The sequence below is a fragment of the Blennius ocellaris genome (assembly GCF_963422515.1).
Source record: "Blennius ocellaris genome assembly, chromosome: 8".
Taxonomy (NCBI): Eukaryota; Metazoa; Chordata; class Actinopteri; order Blenniiformes; family Blenniidae; genus Blennius; species Blennius ocellaris.
In genome coordinates, this window is record NC_137657.1 from 25,143,702 (window position 1) to 25,169,302 (window position 25,601).

Consider the following 25,601-nt stretch of genomic DNA (forward strand, 5'->3'; position numbering starts at 1 on the left):
AAAATACTCCTGATTATTTTTTTAAACGTTTCAGTTACTCACCATCATCTAGGTACATCTGGTCCAGCTCTTGGGGCTCCTGCTTGACTGTGATGGCCATTGAAGGTGGGCTGGCCTCCTCTAGTAGTAGACTAGGTGAGCTCCCTCCAGCCTGGACTGAACTGGCTGCTGCTTGTGCCTGAGCGGGGCTGTAGACTGGAACAAACGGGCTTTCTGCAGGCCCACCGGGAGTGGAAGGATGGGACACCGGAGAAGACGAAGGGCTGCTGTTGGCATAGATCGGATGGTAACCATGTGCTCCCGGGCTGTTGAGGTGACTGGGGCTGCCCTGGGAGTGAAACATCCCTAGGGAGGAGTTGTGGTCCGGTGATGGTGTGTGGGCAAGGTTGGGGTGGCCAGGGCTTTCCTGAATGGGGGGCACCCCAGGTCCTGGTGGCGCCGCATGATTCGGGCTGTTGGGGAGGCACTTGCTGTATGCCACTGGGGAAAGGTCGTGCAGGGTGGGGCTGGAGTTGGGTGATGATGATGGCATGGCGGCGCGATGCGGTGGACAGGGAGGATAGACGCCGACCAGGCAGGCATCGGGATCGGCCACGGGCATGATGGGAGTGAGCCTGGGCTGGTTGTAGTAGGGCTTTGAGTGCACGGACAGCCCCACAGTCCCCAGAGAATCATATTCATCATTGGGTTCTGTCTTTATTATCGGCACTGAGGGGGGAAAAAAAGTAGGAAAAAAAAGGTGGAGATGTTAAAAAACGTGTGGGGGAATCCACGTGGCACCTTGGGTGCTCAAGTGCAGCTGAGTACTGAGCAGGCACAACTGTGGCAGCGCTTCAATCCATAATCCAAACAAACAACCACCAGTGGATATGGGCTTGGTGTCAACTTGGCTAAGTCCTCTAAGGGGGAGAGAAACCTTCATACCCCTCACCCAATCCCCACCACCACCCATCCTTACCACATTGTGAAAAAAAAGCAACAAGAATAGGGAGGAAAGAAAAATGGATGAGTCATCAGTGTGGAAAGCCACAGCTGGCTCTAATAACGAATAAGACCTATTTTCTTTGGACTCTACTCCTGCACTGATATCCAATAAAAGTACTTTAAAGCACTGGACTGCTGCTGCTGTTGCTGCTGCTGCTGCCTGTGGAGCCCGGGACCCCTAGGTTTCCTCCACTCTCTAGAAGTAATTGTTTCTCTCAGGACTAGGAGATAGGGGTAGTGCAAAGAAGCAGAAGAAGGAAAAAAAAGATGATTTGATTTTGATTAGGCTGCCTGAGCTTCTTAAGAGGCTGCAGAGCTGTGCCTGCGGTTTCAGGAGCTTCAGACCTCAGCTAATGCAGGAGAGTGCAGTGACCCCACTTGATCATCCTGCCTCCTCCCGTCTGATTTGTAATCTAGCACAGGCTGTCTGCATTGTTTCCTGATTAACTGTGACTGACAGGTATCGCATGTTTCCTCTTTACTGTCAAAAAAAAAGGTTTCTTATTAATTGAAAAATTGGGAGTACCAATCTGGAGCCTCAAGAACCAGAGGTACCTATACAGACGTGGTTGAAAGCTGGAGAGGGACCACATTAACAAGCTCACTGCTGTGTTATTATATAAGTCCAAATGCACAGACTGTGCCAGCACAAAACTAATAGGCCAGTGTTAAGACACCCAGATGTATAGCAAAGGCTTCTGAGTCACAATGGATGTACTGTTTCTATATCTGCACATTGCTAAAATGTGTTAATGGGTGTGGTGAGTGTTTGATATACCAACCATTAAGAGTTTTGGCCAAACTTGCTCCAAGTGACTTTTCAAAAGCATGCAGTTATCAATATGAATGAAATGTTTGCCTGAAATGTGTTTTAAGATCTTTGAGAAACGGTAAAAGCAAAGAGTGCAACAGATGCGTCAGGGTGCCACATAAGAGGCGGGCTGTTTATCGACGTGTAGTTTTTTTTTTTTTGTTGGGTTGGATCTGAAAAGACATTAATCGCGCACGTGGCCTCGGGGGAGCGGAGCTGCGGTGCAGTGATAACGCAGCAGGGAACACATTTACGTCAGCTCTGTCTGCTCAGGGAGCCCAGGGAGCAGGCTCAGTGTCTGGGGGAGCGTCGTAAGTCGAGTCCCGTGATGCACAGGCCTTTGCCTCTACAACCTAGGGATTAACAAGTGAGTCACATGGTCGCTACTACATCCACAGTCACTTCCTTCACTCTTTTATCTGCAGACTCTGTGACTGTTTTCTTTTTTAGAGTGTGAATGCTGGTAGCAGGGAGCTAAGAAGATGATGTCGGTGCAATCACATGAAGCGGCCATCGAAATGCACTTATTTTAAAAGTTTTGCTTCACTTCAGGTTCTGAGTTGCTATCAGGGAGTTCAAATAACATTTTAAATTCGAACTATGTGTTACTAAGTCGATCCTCAAAAAAGTGAAATATTATATATTGAAAGGTCTTGTTGCGCTTGCTAATAGAGCTAAATTACTGCTTACCCAACCTCTGTGCCAGTTTAAGCCTCGTTAGTTTGCCAAATGGCTAATAGAGCGAGAGGCAGACAATGATTTCCACACATTTTTACTATTACCAAGCAACCCAAGATGTTTGTTATTGGATTGTAACCAAAGACAAGGAAACTTAAAGACCATTAAAAAAAACTGCTGTTTTAAATTTGAGATTGTTCTGTCATTTGTTAGAAGTTACAGGAGTAAATGGCAGCCAGCTATAACATCCCTCCATGTCAGTGCCCATGATCAAGTAGTTATATTATTGGTATATGCAACCAGAGGGTTGTAGATCTGAAGGGGATAAAAAATAATAATAATAATGCTGTGAGGTAAAAGAATATGAAACTGAAAAACAAGGGAAAGGGTCTGTTGGTGACGAATGTAACTGTGTCTGAATTCCCTAACTGAAGATTCAACAACATGATGTTACCGGTCATTTCCCACATGTGAATTTAAATCATGGTTATTTAAAATAGAAAATCAAACCACTATCCTTTTTTGTTAAAGCTACAAATTTTGTTTTCTTTTTTTTGCATGTCTGTCCACTGTCGTTGTAGTTACCTGTCCAGCCTCATCCAGCCGTGTGTCTCTTTTCCACTTTGTTGAGAAAACAGATTCAATAAGCAAGCCAACTTCAGCTGGCTTCCATTTCCTCCCAACCTGTGGGTTACGGCCCACAGACAGTTGATGCTCCGCACATGTTTTCTTATTTTCGTTTCTGGCAGCTTCCCCATCTGTCCACTTGTATTAAACTGATCAGGCATGATCTTGGAATTTTATTAAGCACTTGTTCCCTCTGAATGCAATGGGAATATGGACAGCGCTGTCTGTCTGCGTAAACAATTTAAGAGGCCAAATCGAAATAACTCTTTAGCACTTTTGTATTTACAGTAATATTATTTAGCGAATGTATTTTTAAAATAAAAAGTGAAATCCTGAGCTCATCTTCTTCTCGCCGCATGGATCTGTGGTGACATTTACCATGGAGCAGCTGGTGGCTCATTATCTCAAAGGTACCTGGTGCAGCGTGTCCCACTGTGTGGGCAATCTGGCCACCCAGCACACCCTGATCCTTATTGTACCGTAGGTGAGTCTGACAGAAACCAAAGCTGCCTGCAGACAAGACAGTAACAGAATGTCCTTCGCCCATTTTCTTCATGAAAAAAAAATATGACTGTGCAAATATTTACCGAAAAAAAGAACAATGTGTGGTTCATTAACTTTTCCTGCATGTGTCACAAAACATGTCTCTGGCTCTCCGGCTCTGACCACAAGCCAAGCTGACGGAGGAGGGGACTGGGCACAAGTTTGTGTTAAGAATAGAACTTGATATAACAGAGGAATCTCCAAACGGCCCGTAAAAATACAGGGGTTCCGAGAAGCCCGTCGTACTTTGGTCATTGCCAGCACGTTCTCTTTTATTTTGGGGGGGATCGGGGGCTGTTTAATGTGGTTGGTGACTACTGTTTCTTATTTGAAGAAGAACACGTCACATGGTAACACACACAAGAAAGACTGGACGGCAGCTTGGGAAGCTCTTTTGTGAGCCAGGCGACGACAGTTGCACATGTACAGCTCAAGAACTTTGGCTTCTTCATACGTTGGCACAGGAAAATTGGCTTCAGTGTTTCCTCAGAATAAAAAAAAAAAAAAAAAAACTAAATATAAAGCACAACTTTAGTTTTGGAATGTTTACCTTCAAAGTAACCAAAAAAAAATATACATGATTCTACTCTGTATTTTCAAAGTTAGAAAATCTCAAAACAAACCTGCTTTGAATTGTAACACACAAATGACTCTTTGTCTAATTGTTTCATGAGTCATTTCATTTTGAACATGTTGTAAATTGTTGTTGCTTCACACAGAGTCCACCCTGGACAGATGGTCTGTCCAACACAAACACACACATTTAGCCAAGCAAACACAAGCAAAGGGAGTCACCAAATAAACTAACAGGCATCTCTTGAGCCAAAAAAGAAATTCCATTCAATCTTAAAAAAAGGATTTTTTTTCTTTCAGATTTCCTTCAGGTAGAACAAAATCCTCCTTCAATCCACTCTGTAGTACAGTTCAGGTGAGGTGAGCAAAACTCATGATACTATTTAAGAACTAGTGATGTAGGATGTTAAAGAGGTGAAGTCTGTCATTTGATTTTACTTTTGATTTCACTATGTCTGTTCTTACACTGACAATTACATGTTGATCATTACACTCACCAGAAGAGTGAAAAATGGAAAAAAAAAAAAAAAAAAAAAGATTATTCTTTGGAACTGAAATGGTGGACAGCCATCCCATCATCCAATTGTGGGTCAAAGTGGAGTCAATCAGGACAGAGACATACAAACAACACACATGTTCACACCTATCAGGAAATGTAGGCACCATTTACAGCATGTTGTCAGGACAATAATAACGGCGGCCTCCAGAATGTCATGATTCCCAGTCCATATGCTCCTGAAACCTGGTATGTTTTATAGTTGAGTCATCGTATCTCTGTACAAATGTATGTGTACTCTCCATTGTTAATATTTATAGTATATTGCTGTCTGTGTACATGTGATTGTTTGTTTGTTTTTTTACAAAAACATACAACAGCACCCATTAACGGTCCCAAATTAAAACATAATTTTCAGGGTTTATGCTGTTGTAAGCATGAAACTTTTTTTTAAATAGAAACACACAAAAAAATGTGTTTACGCTTGAAATATTGTCGCGTAAATTGGGCCTCCGAGTACCGAATTAACCTCAAGATATGCTTTTGTCCTGCAAAAGGACTGCAGTCATGCGGAGACCCTTGTACTGGGGATTTTCCCCCTTTGATGCAAGAGTAGTAACCACTACAAAACCGTACGCTGAAGAGTGTTGACATCCTGTTTCATTTCTCTGCAACTCCACTTTGCATAAAATAGCTTTCTTACTATTAAAAGAAAATACTGCGTGCGTTTTTGGGTTATGTATAGTGGCTGGTGCTTGTGCGGTTATGGTTGCCCAGCTTCCATGCACCTTAAGTTCAACAGCTCTTTTACTTCAGTGCTACTGTAAAGCTTTCCAACCCAAAGTACTAATAGAAAAAAAAAAAAAGAATCACCACTTTACAGAGAACTGTGATGGCGATGGAGCGTTTCACTTTTGTACATTGACAGGCTGAGAGAAACTGATCATCTAAAAACTTTTTAAGACCAATATGGTCGATTGAGTTGTTTTTCTGACTTGTTTGATTCTTCAAATGCTTTCGCTGAAGTTCAACCACAAAAGGCGTCAACCACATTTTGCATCTGAGTCGAAAAAAACAAGATGGTCACGTGACCTTAATGGAAAATAAAGGTGGTTTTCACAAGCATCTGCGTCCCAGAGAGTGTTTGCTTCATCCTTCCGCTGTTTCAAACAAGTCGGGCTATTTTAAGGGTCGGTTTGCCTTTTTATAGACGAGCAGACACCAGAGTGTTAAAGAAATGTTCTCTCTAAACAACGTCAGAGACCATAACTGTGCTTGAAGTGGGCCGCTGAGCCGGAAGAGCCTTTTCATACGAGCCAGCAAAAAGACAAAATAAAAAAAAGAGTGTTGACAACCCCGCTTGTGTTATGTGTGAGTGTGTATGTGTTCCCCCGCCCACACCCCTCCCTCAGCCCACCCTCAGTACCTGGCCACAATGTTGCTTGTGACACCGACTGTTGACACACAGGCTGAAAGCCTCAAAAGCAAACAGCTTCACGAGGACTATTTTCATTCTGTGCTGCTGTATCGTGACTATGAGACTGGTGGAGCCATCAACACTACGCAGGGCATGTTTACTCTAATTACAACTTTAGTTTTTCCTTTTAAATCACAAATTTCCAGGCTTATGAATGAGATTTTTTTTTTTGTTTCTCGACAATGGTCAGGTCTACAATACTGTGCAAGTTACTCAAACATAGTCAAAAGTCCTCTATCGTTGCATTTACTTCAGTAACAAGTCACTTGCAAAAGGATCCAAAGCTTTTTTTTAATTGTGGAGTTGCTGTGACACAGATTCATTTGTGAAGTTTAGTCGAAGTTAAAATTAGTTATTAAGAATATGATGTTCTATAATCTGGAGTCTGAGGGACAAAAAGTAAGAAGAACAAGCAGCTGAGAAACTATTTGCTTATGCATACTTGCTACTTATTAATGCAAAAAATGACTGTGCATGCAGGAAAATCAAAAAGCCAGCTTGCAGTTTGGCATTTTTCATGATGCTGTCAAGCGAGATTTAGCTAATGCTGATACCTACAAAACTAATTTCATATTAGTAATCAGTCCTTTGCCAAACCTTTGTTACTGCCGAAAGTAGGGGCATTACTGGCCTGGTAGAGGCTCCAATCCTTCCTGCCAAACCATCAAGCAAATTGTAAAGATTTCAAAGAAAACTGATTTTTCAATAAATTTGCAAAAAGTTTTTTTTTCCAAGTTTCAATGCACTGTTTATAGTTCTGTTGCTGTGTCATCTCAATAGGCAGTAAAGGCGTCACATCAGTAGCTGAACCACCATTGTGACTGTAATCTTGTTGTGCATTGATTTCTAGAAACATCTTACTTTTCAAAACAGTGGCGTGTCTAAAAATAGAACTCAACAGCTTTTGAGATCTCGGCTCTCTTTGGCTGTAACACTTTTGAGTTAATTATGCCTCTCTGACAAGACGCTGGCCCTGCTTGTGTGGTCCGCACTCTGCTTGCGGTTTACTTGGCAGCAAAAGAGACACAACACAACAAGTCATCTTTTAATTAGAGCTGTGTTGATGCTAAGGGAAATGACTTAGAGGTGCACGATAGCAGCCAGGATGCTCTGTCTTTACTGAGGCACAGGATTTGAAATGGATACGCTATATAAGGTCACAGTTGGTCTGTCCCGCCACTGGTCCAGTTACCCGCCGTGCACTCTGGCTCGTCCACATAATCAGGCATCTCCAAATAGGGCCCTGCTCTACTTATTTTCATGGCCTCGTCCCAAAAAACCCTGATCACTTATCTCTCGCGGTCATAAATACATCTGCTGATAATCAAAATGTCACATCTTATTAACAGTTGTAGGCTTAAAACGCGTTGCATGTTACCCCTCGGTGCATTAGACCCATTAGGCACTGATCAATGAAAACAAGATACCTTTGTCTTGATCTAATGGATTTCACTGGTTAACACGGGGGGTGAGTGCAAAAGCATGGCTGCTGATTGGAATCCTAAAGCGGGTTGAGGGCGGGGGAGTCTTGGAGCGTCACTAAACCTGCAGGAAGTCGCTCCAGTGTCTTTGAGTATCTCAGAGGGGAAGAGTTGTTTTGCTGGAAGGAAGTATTCGTATTCAGCTTTCTGTGGAATTGATCTGACTGATAATTCACCCGTGCACCTGCAGTGTAAAGGCAACAGCTCACAATGACATTTTTTGAGCCTGAACTCTTCTCTAAACTCTCGCCGATTCATTCTTCAAATTCCAGTGTGAAAGCCATCTATAAACAGTGAGGCCAGGGGCGCACGATAAACACACTGAGAGGTATTCCGTGTTTTTCAGGTTGCTACATGAATGACAGGCCAAAGCGCTGGCTGGCTTTTTTGGATGTTTGTGTATGTGTGTACGCGCAAGTGTGATTGTCAGTTCATAGGTGAGCCGGTGGTGATGGGGTTGACGCCGCACAAGGCGAGGTGTGAACGTCAGGTCGCCGGGAAGATTGACTTCCCTGCATCAACAGCGCTCGGAGGCTCTGTCACTCAGCACGTACACGTCATGGCTGCGGAACGCGGTTTCACTACAGAGTAAACACAGCTCACGCCTGCTGCTCTCACCCGCAGCTCACAGCCGAGCGACGCCGGGCGCAATGCAAAAACACCCGCCGGAGAGAGTGGATGCAAAAGTCAGGTGGCCCTGTTGACTACTGGGGATGTCAAGACGGTGAAGACGAGCCCTCAATGACAGATGCAGTGTGTGTGTGTGTGCGTGTGTATGAGACCTTGTGCAAAGCAATGAGTGCCTCTTTGTGTCAGTGCCATTAAAGAGGTGGAGGGGTGATGATTACCGTTTGGAGGCAGGTAGGTGAAGCGCTGGTATTGGCTTCTCTTCCGCTTCCCGTTGCAGACGTAGAAGTTAACGTGCACTGGGCTGGATATTCTCTGGTTTCTGTAGGGTGGGATCTCCACAACAAGGGTACTCTGAAACACGGAGAGGAACAACACACCTGCTGATACAACCCATAATCAGAGGGAGTCTCCTGCTATGTGTTGTAAATTTGTTGCACCATAATTAACTTTAGACCGTTAGTTTTTCCAGAAAACATGGGGGGAAATGGGAAAACCCCACAAAAAGCAAAGAATGAAGTCAGACAAATGATTGTGAGAATCAAGAAGTTTCCTTGTATGGAGAGGAAAAGGCTGAAACTAAGGAATTTTATTGTGATTTTCTTTCAGGTAAGGTTTTGCGTCTTCTCGTGCTTGTCTAGAAGAACTATTTCCTGTGGCCTTGGAGAGCACGTGCAGAAGCAGCGTTTACGCCGTCAGACTGCTTTGTATTATAAAAGGACAAAATTCTGTTGTGGAAATAAGACTTTTCTCTTATGAACTGAGGTTTAGTATAGAAGCATGCTCTGTCCCCCAGATGGAAGAGCTGGACGACCCAGCCCATTGTTTTTAGTTGAAAAACCCAGCATCTGTGACGGTGTGCGGCCTCACTCATATGAACGCTCGGTTAACACTGATCAGAACTCAACTGTGTTTTGGAGTAACACATGCTGCCACTCTGACCACATCTTGTTTTTAGTGCAGGTCTTGCTTATTTCACCAAGGCGATGCCAAACCACATTCTGCACATATTACAACAGCATGGGCCTGTGATAAAGTGGTCCGGGTGCTAAACTGGCTCGACTGCACAACCCAGATCTGTATCCCACTGGAAACATTTCACACATTATGAAAAGTATGATAAAAGAGACCCTCGGCTGTTGAAGAGTAACAATTCTTTATGAAGCGGAAGTAGGGATAACACTTTTTTTTTTACATTTCATTCCAGGAGTGTTAAACACATTTTCTTTGAAAAATTTACAATTTGCTTGATGATTTGGAGCCTCTTGTGGGCCAGTTTTGGCCCACAGGCCCTACATTTGACAACCTGGTTTTTATACCTCCACTTGGAAAAATACATTCAAACCAGTTGCTTTTATCTCAAAAACTCAGTTTTATTGTTTGGTATGTAGTAGGGAAGTGGGGTCCCGGAGGTTAGACCAGCATGCTTGTGACTGGAAGGTTTAAATCCCACTGAGGATTTGATGAGGAAATGCATCCGGCATGAAGTCAAACACAACCCACTGGTGTGACCCCTAGAAGCTGCAGCCAAAAGACAATCATCACTGTTTGATGTGTAATTGCAAAGGAATATTGGGTTAATGTTAAATGCACCAGTGTTAATCAGAAGCTACTCAACCCCTGACCTTTTCTAGGATGGGGATTGAAGCTGTCTTCTCTTTATAAACGGTTACTTTTCCTGGATTCAGCCTGAGATGTTTGGTATGGCTCCTCTCAAATTTAAATGAAGCTCTATAGAGTTGAAAGATTGGCCTCGAGACTTGAGTTTATAATGACTATGTGCCTATGGGGGTTTAGAAGGTTAATCAACAGCGATGTTTATTTTGCATCTGGTCTGCATTTAGAATACTGTTTCCAAGAGGCTGGGTTGGGAACTCGTCTAAATCAGTTTGTCTGGACTGTGTGTGTGCAGCCATAGAGCCCATGAGGTTGGTCCAGTGCCCATGTTTGTCTCGGAGGAAAACCCCAGGGCTTTAGCTGCACGAGAGCACAGAGGTAGCCGGCTTATTTGTTTGCACAGCCGTGCCTTCCTATGGGGAGATTCGCTCCCCACTCCCCCCCCCCTGCCCCGGCAAGTCTGGACGGATGTGAACCGCTTTATTTCTGATGAGGGAGCATGGAGCAATTTGTCTGTTTGTGTCAGTTCCTGGGATAGCTGTCACTCTGGTGTGGGCCCAAACGGGCCGGAGGAGTGAGCGCTGACAGGAAGCAGGTTTTTGTCGGTCATCACCGCACACGCAGGGAGGGTGGGGAGGGGTCGGAGGTGAGCTCAGAACTGGTCTGCCCTCCAGATGATGACAAAGAAAACACACAGGTGGCTGGTTGAGTGCGTTAAGCGTGCGCACGGCTTTCCCTCTCCAAGCCGACCGGTGAAAGTTAGCATGCTCCGGGTGGCAATAAAAACACAGTCAAGCAGGCAGACTGGAGCACCTTGAAGTAGTCTGCTTGCAACTGACAGAAGAGGAAAAAGCCCAGCGCTTTCCCGCTGTCTTCCCTCGCTTGTTTGTGGGATCCACTAATAAACACACTGTAGCTCTTTTTTTTTTCTTCTTTTCTTTTATCAACACTGCCTACCCACAAACCACCACCCCCGGCCGAGCCTTGCACGCCCGCTAATTTTCCAGCATCTGGGACCCCAGCCATAGCACATCAGCCGGCCCCGCCGAGCAATTAGGCATCCGAGTTTACATTTACCTCGCTGATGCAACCAAGTCGTTCACCTGAGTGAAACAACCGCAACAACAAAGGAGGAAGAAAAAGAAAAAAGAAAAAAAACATCCTCGAGTCGCAGCATATAAATGCTCACAGTTTATTTTCGACTCGGGGAAGAGTGTAAATCGCCTTGGTTAGCTTACAAAGAAAGGAGGAGGAGCAGGAGGAGGAGGAGAAGGAAGAGGAGACGCTGCTGATGAAAGACACTAGCAATTGAAAACAGACCGTCATGCACCAGTGGGCAGGTTTTGACAGACCCTTCGCTGGACTCTTGCACACTAGAAAGCATCAAATCTCCATGAAATCCTAATCAACTCCAGAGCACCAGTGGCTTTCTGCGGACACGGAGAACATTTGCTTCCCTCCTCCTGTTGACGATTCCCTTTTGCTCGGCAATAAATTACCGCAATCCGAATGTGTGACTGAGCTTCGGTAAAGTGAGTGCTCTGGTTTATTTTCATAATACGGCCTTTATGAAAAGCAGCAGGTTAAGGCCGGACAGTGATCCGCTCTTGGCTGCCTGATCCCGGCACAGATGAGGTGTTTAAGCCCAATTCACTTCACTGTGAACTAAACGTCTGGCTATGCCGGGGTGTGAGTCTGGATCGTATATATCCCCATATGTGGTTATTCATACATTAGATGTAAAAACAAAAGCACAGCAAGCCTGTGTTTACTTGCACAGAGATTTTGTGAAAATTCCATTCAGGATTGCATCGGCTAATCATCATTGTGTTGCAATTTGTAACGCCTTAGCAAAGGTTACATCATGACGGGGGACAGATGAGGAGGAGACAGAGAGAGAGAGAGGGGGAAGGAGAAAGTCTCATGGGAAGGTGGAATGAAGATGGAAAATGAGATGCACTTACACATTTGACGGAGTCCTTGTCAACTTTGGCTTCTGTCTCCCACAGATGATGTCCATCTATTGACAAGGGAGAAAAGGACAATCATCAGCATCACAATGCAGACAGGCTTCAACAGAATGGCCAATGATCTGCAACTCAGATTTTGAGAAGAATTATGATTTTAAGACTGAACGTCAATGGAGGGTTCAAGCAAGAAACGCTTTATGATAAATGAATGTCTCTCTTGGTGTAGAACTGTGGTTTATTTCAGCCGAATGCATTTCTCAGTGTATACTGTTGGTTGACAGATCATGATCAATTCGGTCTCTTCACCTCCTCGAATGGCAGAGATTTTTAAGAAGGGGAAGTTGTACCAAAAATACATGTTTAATTAAACTCCTATTTCCTCACAAATAGCGCCAATGATTTTAACGCATATGCTTTTTGATGGAAAATAACTTTCATTCTATGGTTAAATGAGTTTTTCCTGAGATACTATTCCATTGTCCATATCTTTGCAATGGACAAGAGGTTCAAAACTAGTACCTTTAGTTTTACATTATGTGGAAATACAGTAGCTTAAACTAGAAACCTTTAGTTTTGAGACAAAAAGTGAAGAGGGTTTCTTTTATATTTTAGATAACTGTTTAGTGTCTTTAGTCAATAACAATTTTGCATCTGTTTAATCTCTGATCCTCGACAGGGACCGCAGACTCTCTTCATTAGCCTCTGTCTCTGTTCCCTCTGCCCTGTTTCTGTCCTCCTTGGATTTTTCAGTCAATCCTCTTATTTCTAAGTTTCCCCTTTTTTTTCAAACTTCCATCATCTTGGGCCTGATCAAAAACTCTTCATGCAAACTGCACAATGTTATAACGTTGAAGACAAAAAAGTAGCAGCTTTCATTTCATCTCTCTTTCTTGTCGTCTACGTCTTGTTGTGGTTGGGAGGTTTCCTTTGCTGCCATGCAATAAAAAGGCCGGTGAGCTACTACAGCTGTCGCAGAGCCTGCAGAAGTTCGGCTCGCATTCTTTGCGTTTTCTCTCTGATTTCATGCCACACCTTTGTGAACAGACGCTCTGGGCTCTGCTAGGGCAATCAGTACCAACCACAGTGCCATTCCCCCCCACCCACCCTGCCTTTTTTTTTTTTTTGCTGAACCGATGAGTCATTATGGCTGTCAGAAATAGACGTGACACAGAACAGCCTTTGTGTCAGTGGCACACCATGTGAGGCAGTAGCATGGGCACTGTGGCATCACTACCATGTGTCAGTGTGTGCGTGCGTGCGTGCGTGTGTGTGTGTGTGTTGCAGCCAACTTGGTGAGAGTATTGATACAAATGTGCAGCAGAAATGCTTTGCTTCAGAAACCAGGAAGCCATCAGATAAGATAATCAGAATCAGCTTCCAAATAACTGATAGCAGAAGTCCAGCAGCTCTGGGAAATGTAAAAACCCTTGTTTTCTTCCCCCCCCCCAAAGCATTATGTTTTTCACATCATGCGGCGAGTGAAAGAATAAAGGATTCCAGTCATGGTTGGCTTATTATTGGTGAGATGTGGTAGTGGGGGCGGGTGGTCAGCTTTATTATTCAGAGAGTGAACATCAGTAGATATATCTTTCCAAAATGGCCATATTAAAGCACGGGAGAGGAGAAAAACAGACGGCAGAGAGATCAGATAAGGGCTTTTCTATTTGAAACAGGGGAAATAGAACTTGCATATGGAGAAATGTGCCTTGCTGGGATGGAGATGAAGTGGGAGACCTGGGAATAGCGGCCGTGATATGCCTATAGAACGGCAGCGGGGCCACGGCAGCAAAGATCCTGCAGATGTGGCAGGTGATTGAGATGCAAAAAAAAAAAAAAAAGCGCAAAGTTGCAAGGAGTAAGGAAGGGCAATTAGGAGGGAGCACAGACGCAACGCAGGGAAGGTCAGAGAAAGAGAGAGACAGACAGAGATGAGCGTTCCTCATGTTACGTCTAGGGGAACCAAGAGGGAATCTCACCCGCCTCCGCTCTGGGAGACACTCCAAGAGGGAAACCTTAGACTACGACGTCAACCCCAGCCTCCACCAGTAAACATGTTTTTCAAACTTCACTCTCTTCCGTTTTCTTTCTCGATCGACCTTCCATCTCTAAATCACTTTCAAATACTTTCAAAGCAGACATTTTCTAACTAATGTTGTCTGAAACCTGTGTCAACGATTTGAGCTGGGGCCACCTGTGGCATACCTTTACATACAGCAGATAACCGGCAGGACTTTCCATTCACTTCTTCTTCCCTGCAACATCTGCAAAATGCTTCTGTTCCTGACACCTCTTTCACACAACCTCCACCCACACATAATGCACACACCCAACCGCAGTATCCTTTACCGACGATGCGTTCTGACCTTGAATCACATAGTAAGAAGATGGGGAAGCGTGCAATGATGCGTGCCTCTGTACAAGTTGTGTCTGGAGAGGTTTGGGTATAATCCTCACACTATTCACCCAGGACATGAATGAGCGGGCACGCAGACACACGGGAGCTTATTTTTAGGCTTTTGTGCTCGAAGGTAAAACCGACAGTGTACGTTTTGCTCCACATGACTCACATGTGTAAATGAGCCTCACAAAGACTCACACCACCTTGCCAAGACAACACACTCATTCATCAGACCGCACACAGGGCGAGGCTTCTCCGAGTCATCAGGCTCTGACAGCCTGGCAACCGTGTGGCTATTGGACCCATCCAAACAAATTCTATTATTTTGTCTGATTTTCATTGTTTAACGGGCAAAGAGACAGAGGTTGTTCCAACTGATGATCATACAAAGGCAAACTTTATAGATATAAGACAATATTAGGTTCTAGCGTTTTCTATATCACAAGTCTCTTTGATAGCTGACCTCACAGTGAACCTGAAAGTTTTTGCTTTCACTTCTTTCTGCAGACGGAGGTGTTTTTCTCTTCTAAAACACACAGTGTAGTGTACAGCAGCTTTTGCTGACCTAAAAGAGTTCGCTTTAGGATATTCTAGAATGGAAAACGTGAATCATAAGTGTAATTACTGAGGTTGTCTTGTGAAACAACCCAGGAATTTGGTTTTTTTTCAACATCTCTTTTCCATAAATGATTTGGAAGAGTGTTTTTTCTCTCTTTCCTGTTTGCATTTTGTCAGTTTTATTTTCCATTATATTACCTTCCTGAAACCAAAAAAAGCTTGAGTAATTTTACACACATTTTCAGCAATCGCCTTGTGATCTGACAGAGAGCGAAGCCAAAAGGCCAAAGGGATTCCCTCCTTAAGTGATCCCAGAGGTGCAGCTGCTTCCTCCTTTAGACACACCTGGTTTCTGCCAATCTGAGGACTGGTGGAATTGGAGAAACGCAGGTCTGCTTCGGATCCAGAGGCTTCTGCATAAATTATGTCTCGACAGTAGATTTACGGTGGGTTTATAGTACGGAAGTGAGTTATACTTGGTGTATAACAGGGAAAGTGTGAGCTGACTTGACCTGAGGGGGTGAGCAAGATGGCGGTCAAGGGAGTGAAATTTCATCCTTTTTGTCAGGGGTCCAGCTGTGTGGCATTGAGCTGGAGAATGATCTGAAGAAGAAGAATGATGGCTGGACGATCATCCCGACTTGTACATTCGTCTAATATTTGTCGGGTGCATGGCGTTCATGAGGAGGTAATCAAAGGTGGAATTCTCTCTATCTGACCCACATGGTGTTTCACAGCCAGGGGAGGTCCCGACTAACAGACCCTCAACTGAACATCTGGAGCAGAGGTGCTGGGGTCAGTCACTTCATGTGATCAAGCTGGATCGCTCTGAAGGCAGATCATTATCTTGGTATATAACTATCTCAGTAGCTTATTAGCTACCCTGCCTCTCATTGGGTGGATTCTGTGTTTGATATCAAATTTGTGTGGGGTTTGCATGTTCTTACTGTACTTGTATGCATTTTCTCTGTGTTTCTCTTTGCAATCCAAAGACATAGTAAAGGTAACATGCAAATTTCCCATAAAGATGAATGCATGTGTACTGTGATGGGCTTTATAGTGATGGACTGATGGAAGACCGTCTCATCGAATGCAAGCCATCTGATGCAAAAAAAAAAAAACCTCCAAGTACTACAGTACTTCATTCCACACCCAGCAAGTAACTATTAAATGTTACAACCAATATGAGAGAAGTGTTATGAAAAAGTATTTCACATTCAACCGAACTACAATTTGTTAGTGAACATGAGGTGACGATACACATTTAACAGGTCGGTTCACTTCCTGAAAGTGTTGATTGCTTTTGGTAGTTGTTTTTCCAGTTCTGAAAATTGTTTTCAGAACTGGCCAATTCCACTTAAATTCCACTTGTGATACGAGAAACTGTTTCAGGGAAGACCAAGAGTTGGATGATCAACAGTTTGTCGTACTTTTGAGTGTGATAACAGAGGAGCAAAAAATAGAGGGAATTGTTGATTCCTGGAAGAGATGGGTCTTACATGGGACAAGTGCAGGTCAAAGCTCCAGACAGGATGAAGTGGTGAAGTGAGTGAGTGAGTGAGTGAGTGAGTGAGTGAGTGAGTGAGTGAGTGAGTGAGTGAGTGCTGATCCAATTTGCATCTCAAAAATGTATTGTGAGCTCAAACGTTTTGTATTTTGAACTTGGGAGGCAAACTTTCACTTTCTTCACACTTTGACGGGATCATAACTTATACTTTATAGAGTGATTAAACTTGTACATCAGTTAGGTTGAAAAGTTAGAGGGCAGTCACATCTATCTGTTTAAAGATAGATTATATGACTTTTGGTTGGGTATTGACCCATTGATCTGTAAAAGGCATGACCTTAGCGATGAGGCAGATTTACTTTATCGATGTTCAAAAAGAGGAAAGAGAGGTTAAGCTCCTGCAGCAATGACAGGAAACGATTGATTTGGAAATATTGCAGAACGCTATCCTAATTAGACGATCATTTCTGAAATCGCTCGCCTAAAGCAGACTGGAGGTTGACCTCATCCTACCAAAGTGCCCAAACCGTGAGTCAAGATTGTGAAGGTTATCTTAGCCCAAAGCCAAGCGACAGTCTAGACATACCGCTAGAAGTACAATACATCGACCAGTTTGTCTGGTGTTTAGACTTGCCCAAGGTAGAAGCGTTCAACGGAGAATAAACAGTCTGAAACAGTTTAGATCATAGTCTGAAAGGCCTGCCTCACTCAAGCCACGAAGCTATGGAAATGCAGATATTTCAGCCTGTGGTTGAGGAGTTTTCATAGAAGAAGAATAATAGCCTGGGGGTATTGTAGCATACTATGCTGTCCTAATGTTACAGATTACGCTGGGCCTGCAAATTCTCTCTTCCTGCCTAAAGCAGCGACGGAGGAGAGCAGATTTCAGACCAAGGCTGTGTGGTGCTGCTGAGCTCCAGGCAATGCTCCAATCCGACCAGATGTAAAAACCATCCGGCTCACCAGGGAATTCCCTTACCTCCCCTCTGAGTCAGAGTGTAGGCTTTCCCCAGCTAACTTTCTGCATCTCTCCCTCTCCTATTTGCCTGTCTCTCCATCGCTGTCTTTCGAGTTTCCTCGCCGCGAGCGCTCATTCCTTCTTCGGAAAGCCGGGCAAGCCAGAACACACGCTGCAAAAGGTGCGCCAGGTATGTCTTCCAAGTCGTGTGCCAGAGGAGCGGTTTGGACGAACCAAAACACTGACACAAGACGGCTGCACATGGCAAAAACAACAGAGAAACCAAACCAAGCACAACAACGCAGAAGAAAGCGGAAAATTGAATATAGGTCCACGCTTGCGGTCTATGATGAGTACGGCGCGTTACTAGGAGGAAGAAAGAAAAAAAAAAGTCAAGGCCTATTAAATATTCTTGTCAATACCAATTACAGTTGAAAAGAATGCTTACATTGCAGCAAAAAAATGTGGACTTTGGGTTTCTTTAGTCTGTAATTATTTAGCTACAGTCTGATTGACTTGATCTCCTGCCGGGTGATGATCTTCAAGTAGACTGATCCAATAATGGAATAAAAGTCCATCACCAATAAACTAAACAGCTTTTTGGGACAAGCAGAAAATAGGCCAACAACATTCAACTTGTCTATTTAAAAAGTCAGCGATGATAGGATTTCATAGCACTAGATTAGAAGCAGTATTTCTATGGAAGCAAAATCTTTTCTTCTACCTGAGGGTCTCTGAGGGTCTCATCTTTTCCGCTTCACCACCCCTTGTGGGGAATCCTTATTGGATGACTCACTGAAAACACTTCCTACCGAACAACGCAAACAGGCCCGCAGGCCAGCAGCTGGTCGCATTGGGCGCACACAACAGCAACACACACACACACACACATGCGTGTGTGTGCAGCGAATGCGCAGAGTTTGCATCAGGTATCCTGTGGGTGATGAAGTGGCGCAGTAGGGACGAGCGTCGCATTTAAAACATAGAAGTAATTATTTTTCAAGCTGCATTAAGGCTTCCCGCAGTGGCAGCTATGAGCTCTGCTCATTTGATACCAGGGAATTCTCAGGGGGAGGGGGGGCAGAGAGTAAAAACAACATTGAGACGAGGGGAGGAACACTGAAGTCGACAAACGGAGCAAAATGTTACTGAACATAACCGCAGGTTAGTAGACTCAATGACTAGGAAGGGATGAGACCAGAATGTAATCTCTGTCAAGAGCAGTGACCCAAACCTGTTTTTCTTTGAGAACTCAACACTTGACACAGGTTTTTAGGCTACTGACCCACTTTCTGATCTCTGATTTGCCAAAACAGCCCAGTGAAGCCAAGCACAAGCAGATACCCCCATTATCATCAATATATATATAAAAAAAAAAAAGACAGCTTCTTAAGTTAAAGGAGGACCTGTCACAGGTGCAAATCTATTATTTACTGTCTGCTAAAAGAGACAAAGGAGACCTTGACTTGGTGTTGTATCTGTTCTACCTGTAAGATCTTCACAGGTAAATCATTTCGAATGCTATTTCAGTGAAAACATGAAACATGTGAAGGAGCAGAGTTTCAGCAGAGTTCCGTTTCCCCTGTTTACATGGAGCGTGTTTCCGGAATGTTGGGATTTCATTGGCTCTGAGTATTGTTGTTATGTAAATAGATACCCAAAACAGAAGGAACATTTTCTGTTTTCACATTTTTTGTGTACGTAAACAGGGCCAAAAGCAGACATGGTATAGTTTTGCACTTATCACCAACTTATATTTTGGATTACAAAAACTACATATAATCACTTCTATTGACTTAACCTGAAGATTTTTTTTTTTTTTGGGGGGGGGTGTAAGGGGTTAAAATAATACTGGTTAAAGGCATCCCCAAAATATTGCATGCTAAAAGAAAAAGAAAAATACACACATAATGATGTAAAGGAACTCATGTATTTAAGTGTTATTGTTGCCTTATTTGTGCGAAAAAGACCGTTCTGTGAGCGATCTTTTTCAATAATTCCAACTGAATATAATTATTCGCACAAGTTGGACGGAGACTTTAAAAGCCCGTCTGTTGCTCCTTAAGAAATGTTTTGGAAGGTGTTTATTGGAGTCAATTTTAGAAAGTGAGCAGCCACCGTGACCTTTGATGGCAGCGAGAGTAATGGCTGTCATCGAGGTGGCGAAAGCCGCGACTGGCCGCACACGGAGCTGCGTTGCACGCGTGTGCCTCACTGTGTAAGCACATGCCTACGAGACGTGATCTCTGCGGTGCAGCGTTCTGTATTTCACTGGTGCGTTTAGTCATGAACTTTTCCAGAGGAAAATAAAACCAACGTTATAGAAGAAATCCGTAATATAATTAGGATTTTTATTGGTTTCTTTTTCTAGTCTGGTCCTTCTAAATCAACAATCGGAGAAATCCTACGTCGGAGAACCTTCATGAAACAGCAGGATCCTCTGGTTAAGATGCCAGAAGCCCATTTTTTGCAGTATATTTGGGACCTAAGTACTTTTCCACGCTCATACTTGCTCATAGACAGTTGCCATTAGTGAGTGATGTGTGTGTGTGTTCTTGTGTGTGCATGTGTGTTCGGAGTGTGTCGGCTTTTCTGTAATGGGCTTTTTGACTTAGGAGACCCTGGAAGTGGTGGGTCATTAAAGTTTACATAAAAGCAGACTAAGTAGTAGACAGACAACCTCCCTTTCTCTCTCTCTTCTCCTGGACATCACCGAGACGGAAAACAAACCACTGAAATGTCAATGGCAGGCACGAGTGTGGGGATCCCACCAGTGCAGAGCTCCACTCTGACTTAATGTCTTTAGCGGGTATTGAGGATAGAGGTAAGAAAAATGCAGGATGAAGGGAGCAAGAACTAGAGGAAAAGGAGGCAGGAAACAGATTTCTTGGGTGGGTGAGTGTTTGAGAATGAGGGGAAATACAAGCTAGAGGGGAATCACGAGTCTCAAGTAGCAGCGGATAAAGAGGCGAAAGGTGTTGTGTGTGTTTGGGCTTTCCTCTCCAGGGGGATCCCCCCCTCTCAATGAGTAAGTGAAACCAGGGGGAGGGAGACCCCACATGAGTTCATCCTCCTCCTTAACCCCAACGGTCCTCATAGAGAAGGCCATTCCAAAAGGGAGAGGCGATGCACGGAGACATCCTTGTAGAAAAGAGTGATGAAGTCTTTACCTTCCACAGTACTAAGACTCATTTTTAAGGTGAAGTCAGAAACTTTCTCACCAGCTGTTACCTATGAATCATAAAGAAACCACAAAAAAGGCCCTTTGGCATTAAAAAAAAAAAAAAAATTACATTTGACTTACAAGGTACATTTAAATACGTTTTGTGGGAAACTTTGGGGGAATTCCCTCTTTTTTTCAGTTTACACTTTGATTTGATTAGATTTTCCAAAATGTTGGTGGTCACAATCATAATTTAGTTTTCAATTTATTAAAGTTAAAGGCAAAACTGATTATGGAATTTGAATTTATTCTGAATGTGCAGGAATGTAAAAATGAAACACTTTTTGAGTTTTTATCTTCCTAAACCATGAAAACTGAAATCGGCTTTATTTCATATCCATCACTTCCACTGCTCTAAATGTAAACCTCATAAAAGTCAAAAGTCAAAAGGGTTAAATACTTGAGAGTATTACTTTTGAATAATTTTACAGTTATTGTGGCCAACAGCTGTCTCACTTGAATATAATGGAATAACTGGGGAATCCTGACTTGGTGTGTGATTGCCTCAGGTCATATCAAAACCCGGGGTGAAGCAAATGTTGATAAATTGATCTTTCTGCTCATAGTTTCTATTTGAGATGTTTAGAGGACACCTGCATGCAAAGTGTTAGGAAGACTCTTGTGACATTAACATCAACATCAACATGTTTATGCCATCTTCATATTGTTCCATCTTCTCATACTTTTTATGTTGAAGTGTTAAGAGGAAGGTTGTGGTTCAGTAGGTGAGGTGGATTGTCATCCAATTCAAGGGTTGATATCCATCCCACCTTGTCCTTACCTCTGAGTGCCCTTGGGCACGACACTGGACCCCAAAACTGTTTCCAATGGGAGTCAAATTGTGAGTGTGGAGTATTTTGAGGCTGCTGGAGCAGTAAAACGCAAGATATAAGTGTGGTCCATTTACCATTTAGTGTTGAGAAGACATCTGGAGACTCTACCTTATACTTATTGTCTTGATGTGAGATGTTTAAGGGGATGCTTAATCACATAGTAGATTTTTTTTTCCATTTATGAAATCCTTGTTTGATATAATTTTGAAAATAATAAATAAAACCAAACAATAAAAATTAAAGGTTAACATGCCTGACCCCATCAATAATTATGAATACAACAATTATGTATATATTGTGATCTATACCCTTCATGATTTCATCAATTGATCCCATTAATGCCAATGCCTTTGTGCTGTTTGACCTAAATTAAAATTTTGTTTGGAAATGGATTGCCAAGCTCCAGATGAATGTTTTGCAAGTCCCTCATTGACCCTTTTTAAAATGTTCATGGTTCAAGAAACCTTTATAAATGTTAGTATCTCTATGTTGTCTGCATGTGAATGGTTTCAGGGGCATTTATGAAGCGTTGCTATGAAAACCACCAACACTGCTGACTGGTCACAATACAGCTAATAGAAACAGTGAAGTGTGACCGCAACTGACATGATTCGATTCCAAAGAGTTCATTAATCCCCAATGATGAGCAACATCTTTTATGATCACTTTTCAGCTTTATCTTCTCCTCTTATCTGTCCATGTTGCTCATCACCGGTCATCCACAGCGCATCGTGTCTTAACAGGCTCCTGAGGTACCACGGAGGTTGGCCTTTGCTTTGGTTCTTAGTGGCGCAATCAAGGAAACGATCACAGTCATTCAATTGTAAACTGAATCAGTATTGTTTTTATACTCACTGCCACCCACACAGGGAGGAAACACATGGCTGAAATTAAAAAAAATCTGAATGAAGAAGAAATTGCTTCTAAAAGGACAGACAGAGCTACTGAGAGCGAGTGAGAGGGTTAACTGTCAGAGTTGGAGGGGGGGGGGGGGGTTCAGAGACGGTGAGGGAGAGAGGGAAAGTGAGAGAAAAAGAGACGTTGCACATGCCCTGGTTGTGATTCATTCCTTAAGTTGTGGCGAGCAACAGTGAACAGGCAATGGAAACTTCAGCAAATGTAAATACGCTTTGGTTAAAAATATAGTGTCTTAATGCACAACACATGTGGCTCGCTGGCGAGACTCGCTGTATTTTGACGGGGCGGAGATACCGAGAGAACGCCACCGAGTGGGAGGCGGAGGGAGACGTCTGAGGGAGATATCGGAGAGTCGGGAGGGAAACGGAGGATTGCAGCTTACCCTGGGCCTTCTCCACGAACACCACCTTGGACTCGGGGAGAAAGTTGAGGCCGGAGAGAAGCATCATCTTCCCTCCGGTGGCGGGGTAGCTGTCCACACTCTGCTTCTCCACCAAGGGAAGTTCTTGAGCCGAGCGCTGGGCTATTCGAGGAGACACACGCATAAACATTTCAATACGACGCACGAGTCTACAATTCATCCACACCCGAGGAGCACGATCCAGCAGCACAGCAGGTCTTGGTTAGGGAAGTGGGCTTATCGACTTTATGATGATGATTTCATGACCCCGAGCTACGGGCTTTTCAGCCAGCAGCTGCTTTTAAATGACATTGAAAAAGGCGTCCAACTGATCAAAACAATATTTTCACAGTCAAATCCTTGTTCTGTTTATTTTTCCTGGCTGCCAACCACCTGTCTCTGGTCTCGCCGACATAACGCAAGTCACCTTGAATCACTGAATGGGGCGTCTTGAATCAAAGCCAGATAAAGTAAATCTTATCATCGCAAATCAGTGAATCTGAAGTTGAAGTATCTAACAGAAGCTCTCGGAAGGACCAACAAATTCAAGAATAAACTTCTGTGATGATGAAACAACTAACGATTAACATCCACTTAGTATAATAAACTGTAGTGCCAGCCGTGTCTCACAATGTTACTTTAATTGGCTTCCTTCGGGGCGAATAGCATCACACCCATGCACAGCGAAACAGAGGGTTCTTTCAATGCACTAGTACAGCTGTGCCAAAAGTGGGGGCTGGAAAATGACCTTTGTGGGACCCGCGCTAATGGGGAAGCCTTACCACAATACCTTGCGCATTCAGTCATTAAAAAAAAGAAAACTTGAGGTAGACAACACGTGTTTGGCATCGTGCACAATGCAGCTATTGCCTTGGCAAGTGTCTTTGATCGTAGGAAAGCTTATTGAGTGCAGAGGCACTGAATTTGCTCCAGCAGACAGTAAAATATTAGCCGAGTTTATTGGATTACAACAATAGATGCCACCTTTCACTTGGTTGGAAATCCCAGTGAGGGGGCACGCCAGGTTTTGTGTTCGCACTCACAGCATTCAATGGGGTTGGAGGAAGCCTGCAGGGACAACGTTCGGCCGTTGGGTTGGTTGATGTGGACCCGGAACACCAGCCTGACCCGTGTGTTTTTACGCCCGATGTCCGTTTCTCCTTTGCGGAGCTCGATGTCCGAGTTACGCAACTTCAAGATTCCTGCACAATCGATTCTAGGAGGGAAGCGGAGAAAATACAAAATATCAAAACACACAAAATAGCACAGGGGTTAAAGTTAGCTGTGTTTTGTCTTGTTTATATTTGGGGGGGGGGGGGTTTCACAGAAATTAGTGTTTTTGTCAGTAAAATATTGTCCCGGGTTGAAATAGCAGCCTAATTTTCATGATTCTGACTGGGCCATCCGATCAGACCTGCTGTGCAATAGGATCATCAGCGAAGTCCCCACTGGTATTACAGATCATGCACTGGATGCTCACTGAAGCACGGCCGTGTCGTTATTAATCCAGCATGTCATCAAAGACAAAGTTGGACATTAATGACTTTACATCACAGTTTTAAAGAGTCACAGCGGTCTAAGAATTAGCAGTTCTGTGGAGGGGGGAAAAAAAAAGAGAAAAAAAAAATCCTTGGGACTGAGAACACCATGGCTTACCAGTATCACATGAGGTCCCATCAGAACATGAAATGAGAGCGGATCAAGCCTCATACTTTCATACATTTCACTTCACCCAATTTTTTTTTTTTTTTTTTTTCTGGGGGGGGGGGCTGCTGTTAATTGCTACCACATGTGGAACTAGACCCTTATGTGAGCTGTTCTTCTTTATTTCATTTCACAATTTGGGAGGTAAAGGGGTAAGGTTTCTCCTCCGATTCTTTGTGGAAAAAAGGCAATCATTTGTAGCTGTGGCCTTTCATGAATTTTAATGAAACTAGTGTGGCTGGTTAAAAAAAAGCTGAAGGAACACAACGGGGATATGGTTTGGCATTTCAGTTATTTTACATGGTAGCTTTTTGGGCATATTTCCTGGAACACGGTAAATGTCAGATTTTATACGAATCAAAATTTCCCTTGACTTTGGTTTGCATAAGTTAAATAAAGAAAAAGTACGACATGCAGTCGGGCTGATGACCTCCTCCTTATCAGTCTTGCATCATCGCATGTCAGCGTTAGAAAGTGATGACGGACGCGCCGCTTTGTGGAGGGGGAATTGTTCTCATGCTTTTAGTTGGAAATCTCTTTGAAGTGTTCATATATAGTCTGCAACTGGCAGAACTGATTTGAACTGAAGCCTTTTTTTTTATTTGCCTCTATTGTCATCGGGAGGGTCAACCCAACATTCAGAAAACAGATTTTCTCATGCACAGTTTAAATCTAATGCACGACAAATGTTGTGATGTTGGAAGCAACATTCAGAGGCCTATAAAATATCAGCGGACGTTTAAATCTAAATCGAATTTTGTCGTCACGTAAACGTTGCCTCATGCTAATGATTCTCCACCAAAGCAATGTGTTGGGCCATGCTCACGCTATGACTTATTTACAACTCTTTCCACAGTAACTCTGGTGAACTCTTATTTTAGACATTGAAACAACTTCACTGATTATGAACTTGTTGTGATTTGCAGAGAACTTAAATTGTGCTACTTTGTGTAGATGATTTTTTAGTTTCTTTTAAGTGGAGGGCAGAAAATATTGTAGCTGTCTGAAAGTTTGACGGCTTCCCACTTGCCACAATCAAATAATTATTGCATGAGAGCAACAAGATGTAAGCAGCGCTATGAAGATGAGCGTTTAACAGCTCAGTGGAAAGAGATTTTTTATTTCTTTTAACCAGTTGGAATGACAGAAAGAGGAAAGGGGGAACTTTCACTCCTCTTCCTGCAGCTTGTGGGCTAAGGACCAATAAGAAAAGAAACT

At 43.4% G+C, this 25,601-nt stretch overlaps 1 protein-coding gene across 4 annotated transcripts in view; it reads right to left on the reverse strand.

Moving 5' to 3' along the window:
* LOC308133120 (nuclear factor of activated T-cells, cytoplasmic 1-like) overlaps positions 1 to 25,601 on the reverse strand; it is a 69,692-nt gene that overhangs the window by 24,108 nt on the left and 19,983 nt on the right. For all 4 annotated transcript variants that reach the window (XM_080500403.1, XM_080500404.1, XM_080500406.1 and 1 more), the window contains 5 exons: positions 23,723 to 23,895; positions 22,662 to 22,802; positions 11,879 to 11,934; positions 8,519 to 8,651; positions 43 to 708 (listed from right to left, as the gene is read on the reverse strand). In XM_080500403.1, coding sequence (XP_080356529.1) covers positions 43 to 708; positions 8,519 to 8,651; positions 11,879 to 11,934; positions 22,662 to 22,802; positions 23,723 to 23,895 — 1,169 coding nt within the window. The remainder of the gene's footprint in view (positions 1 to 42; positions 709 to 8,518; positions 8,652 to 11,878; positions 11,935 to 22,661; positions 22,803 to 23,722; positions 23,896 to 25,601) is intronic.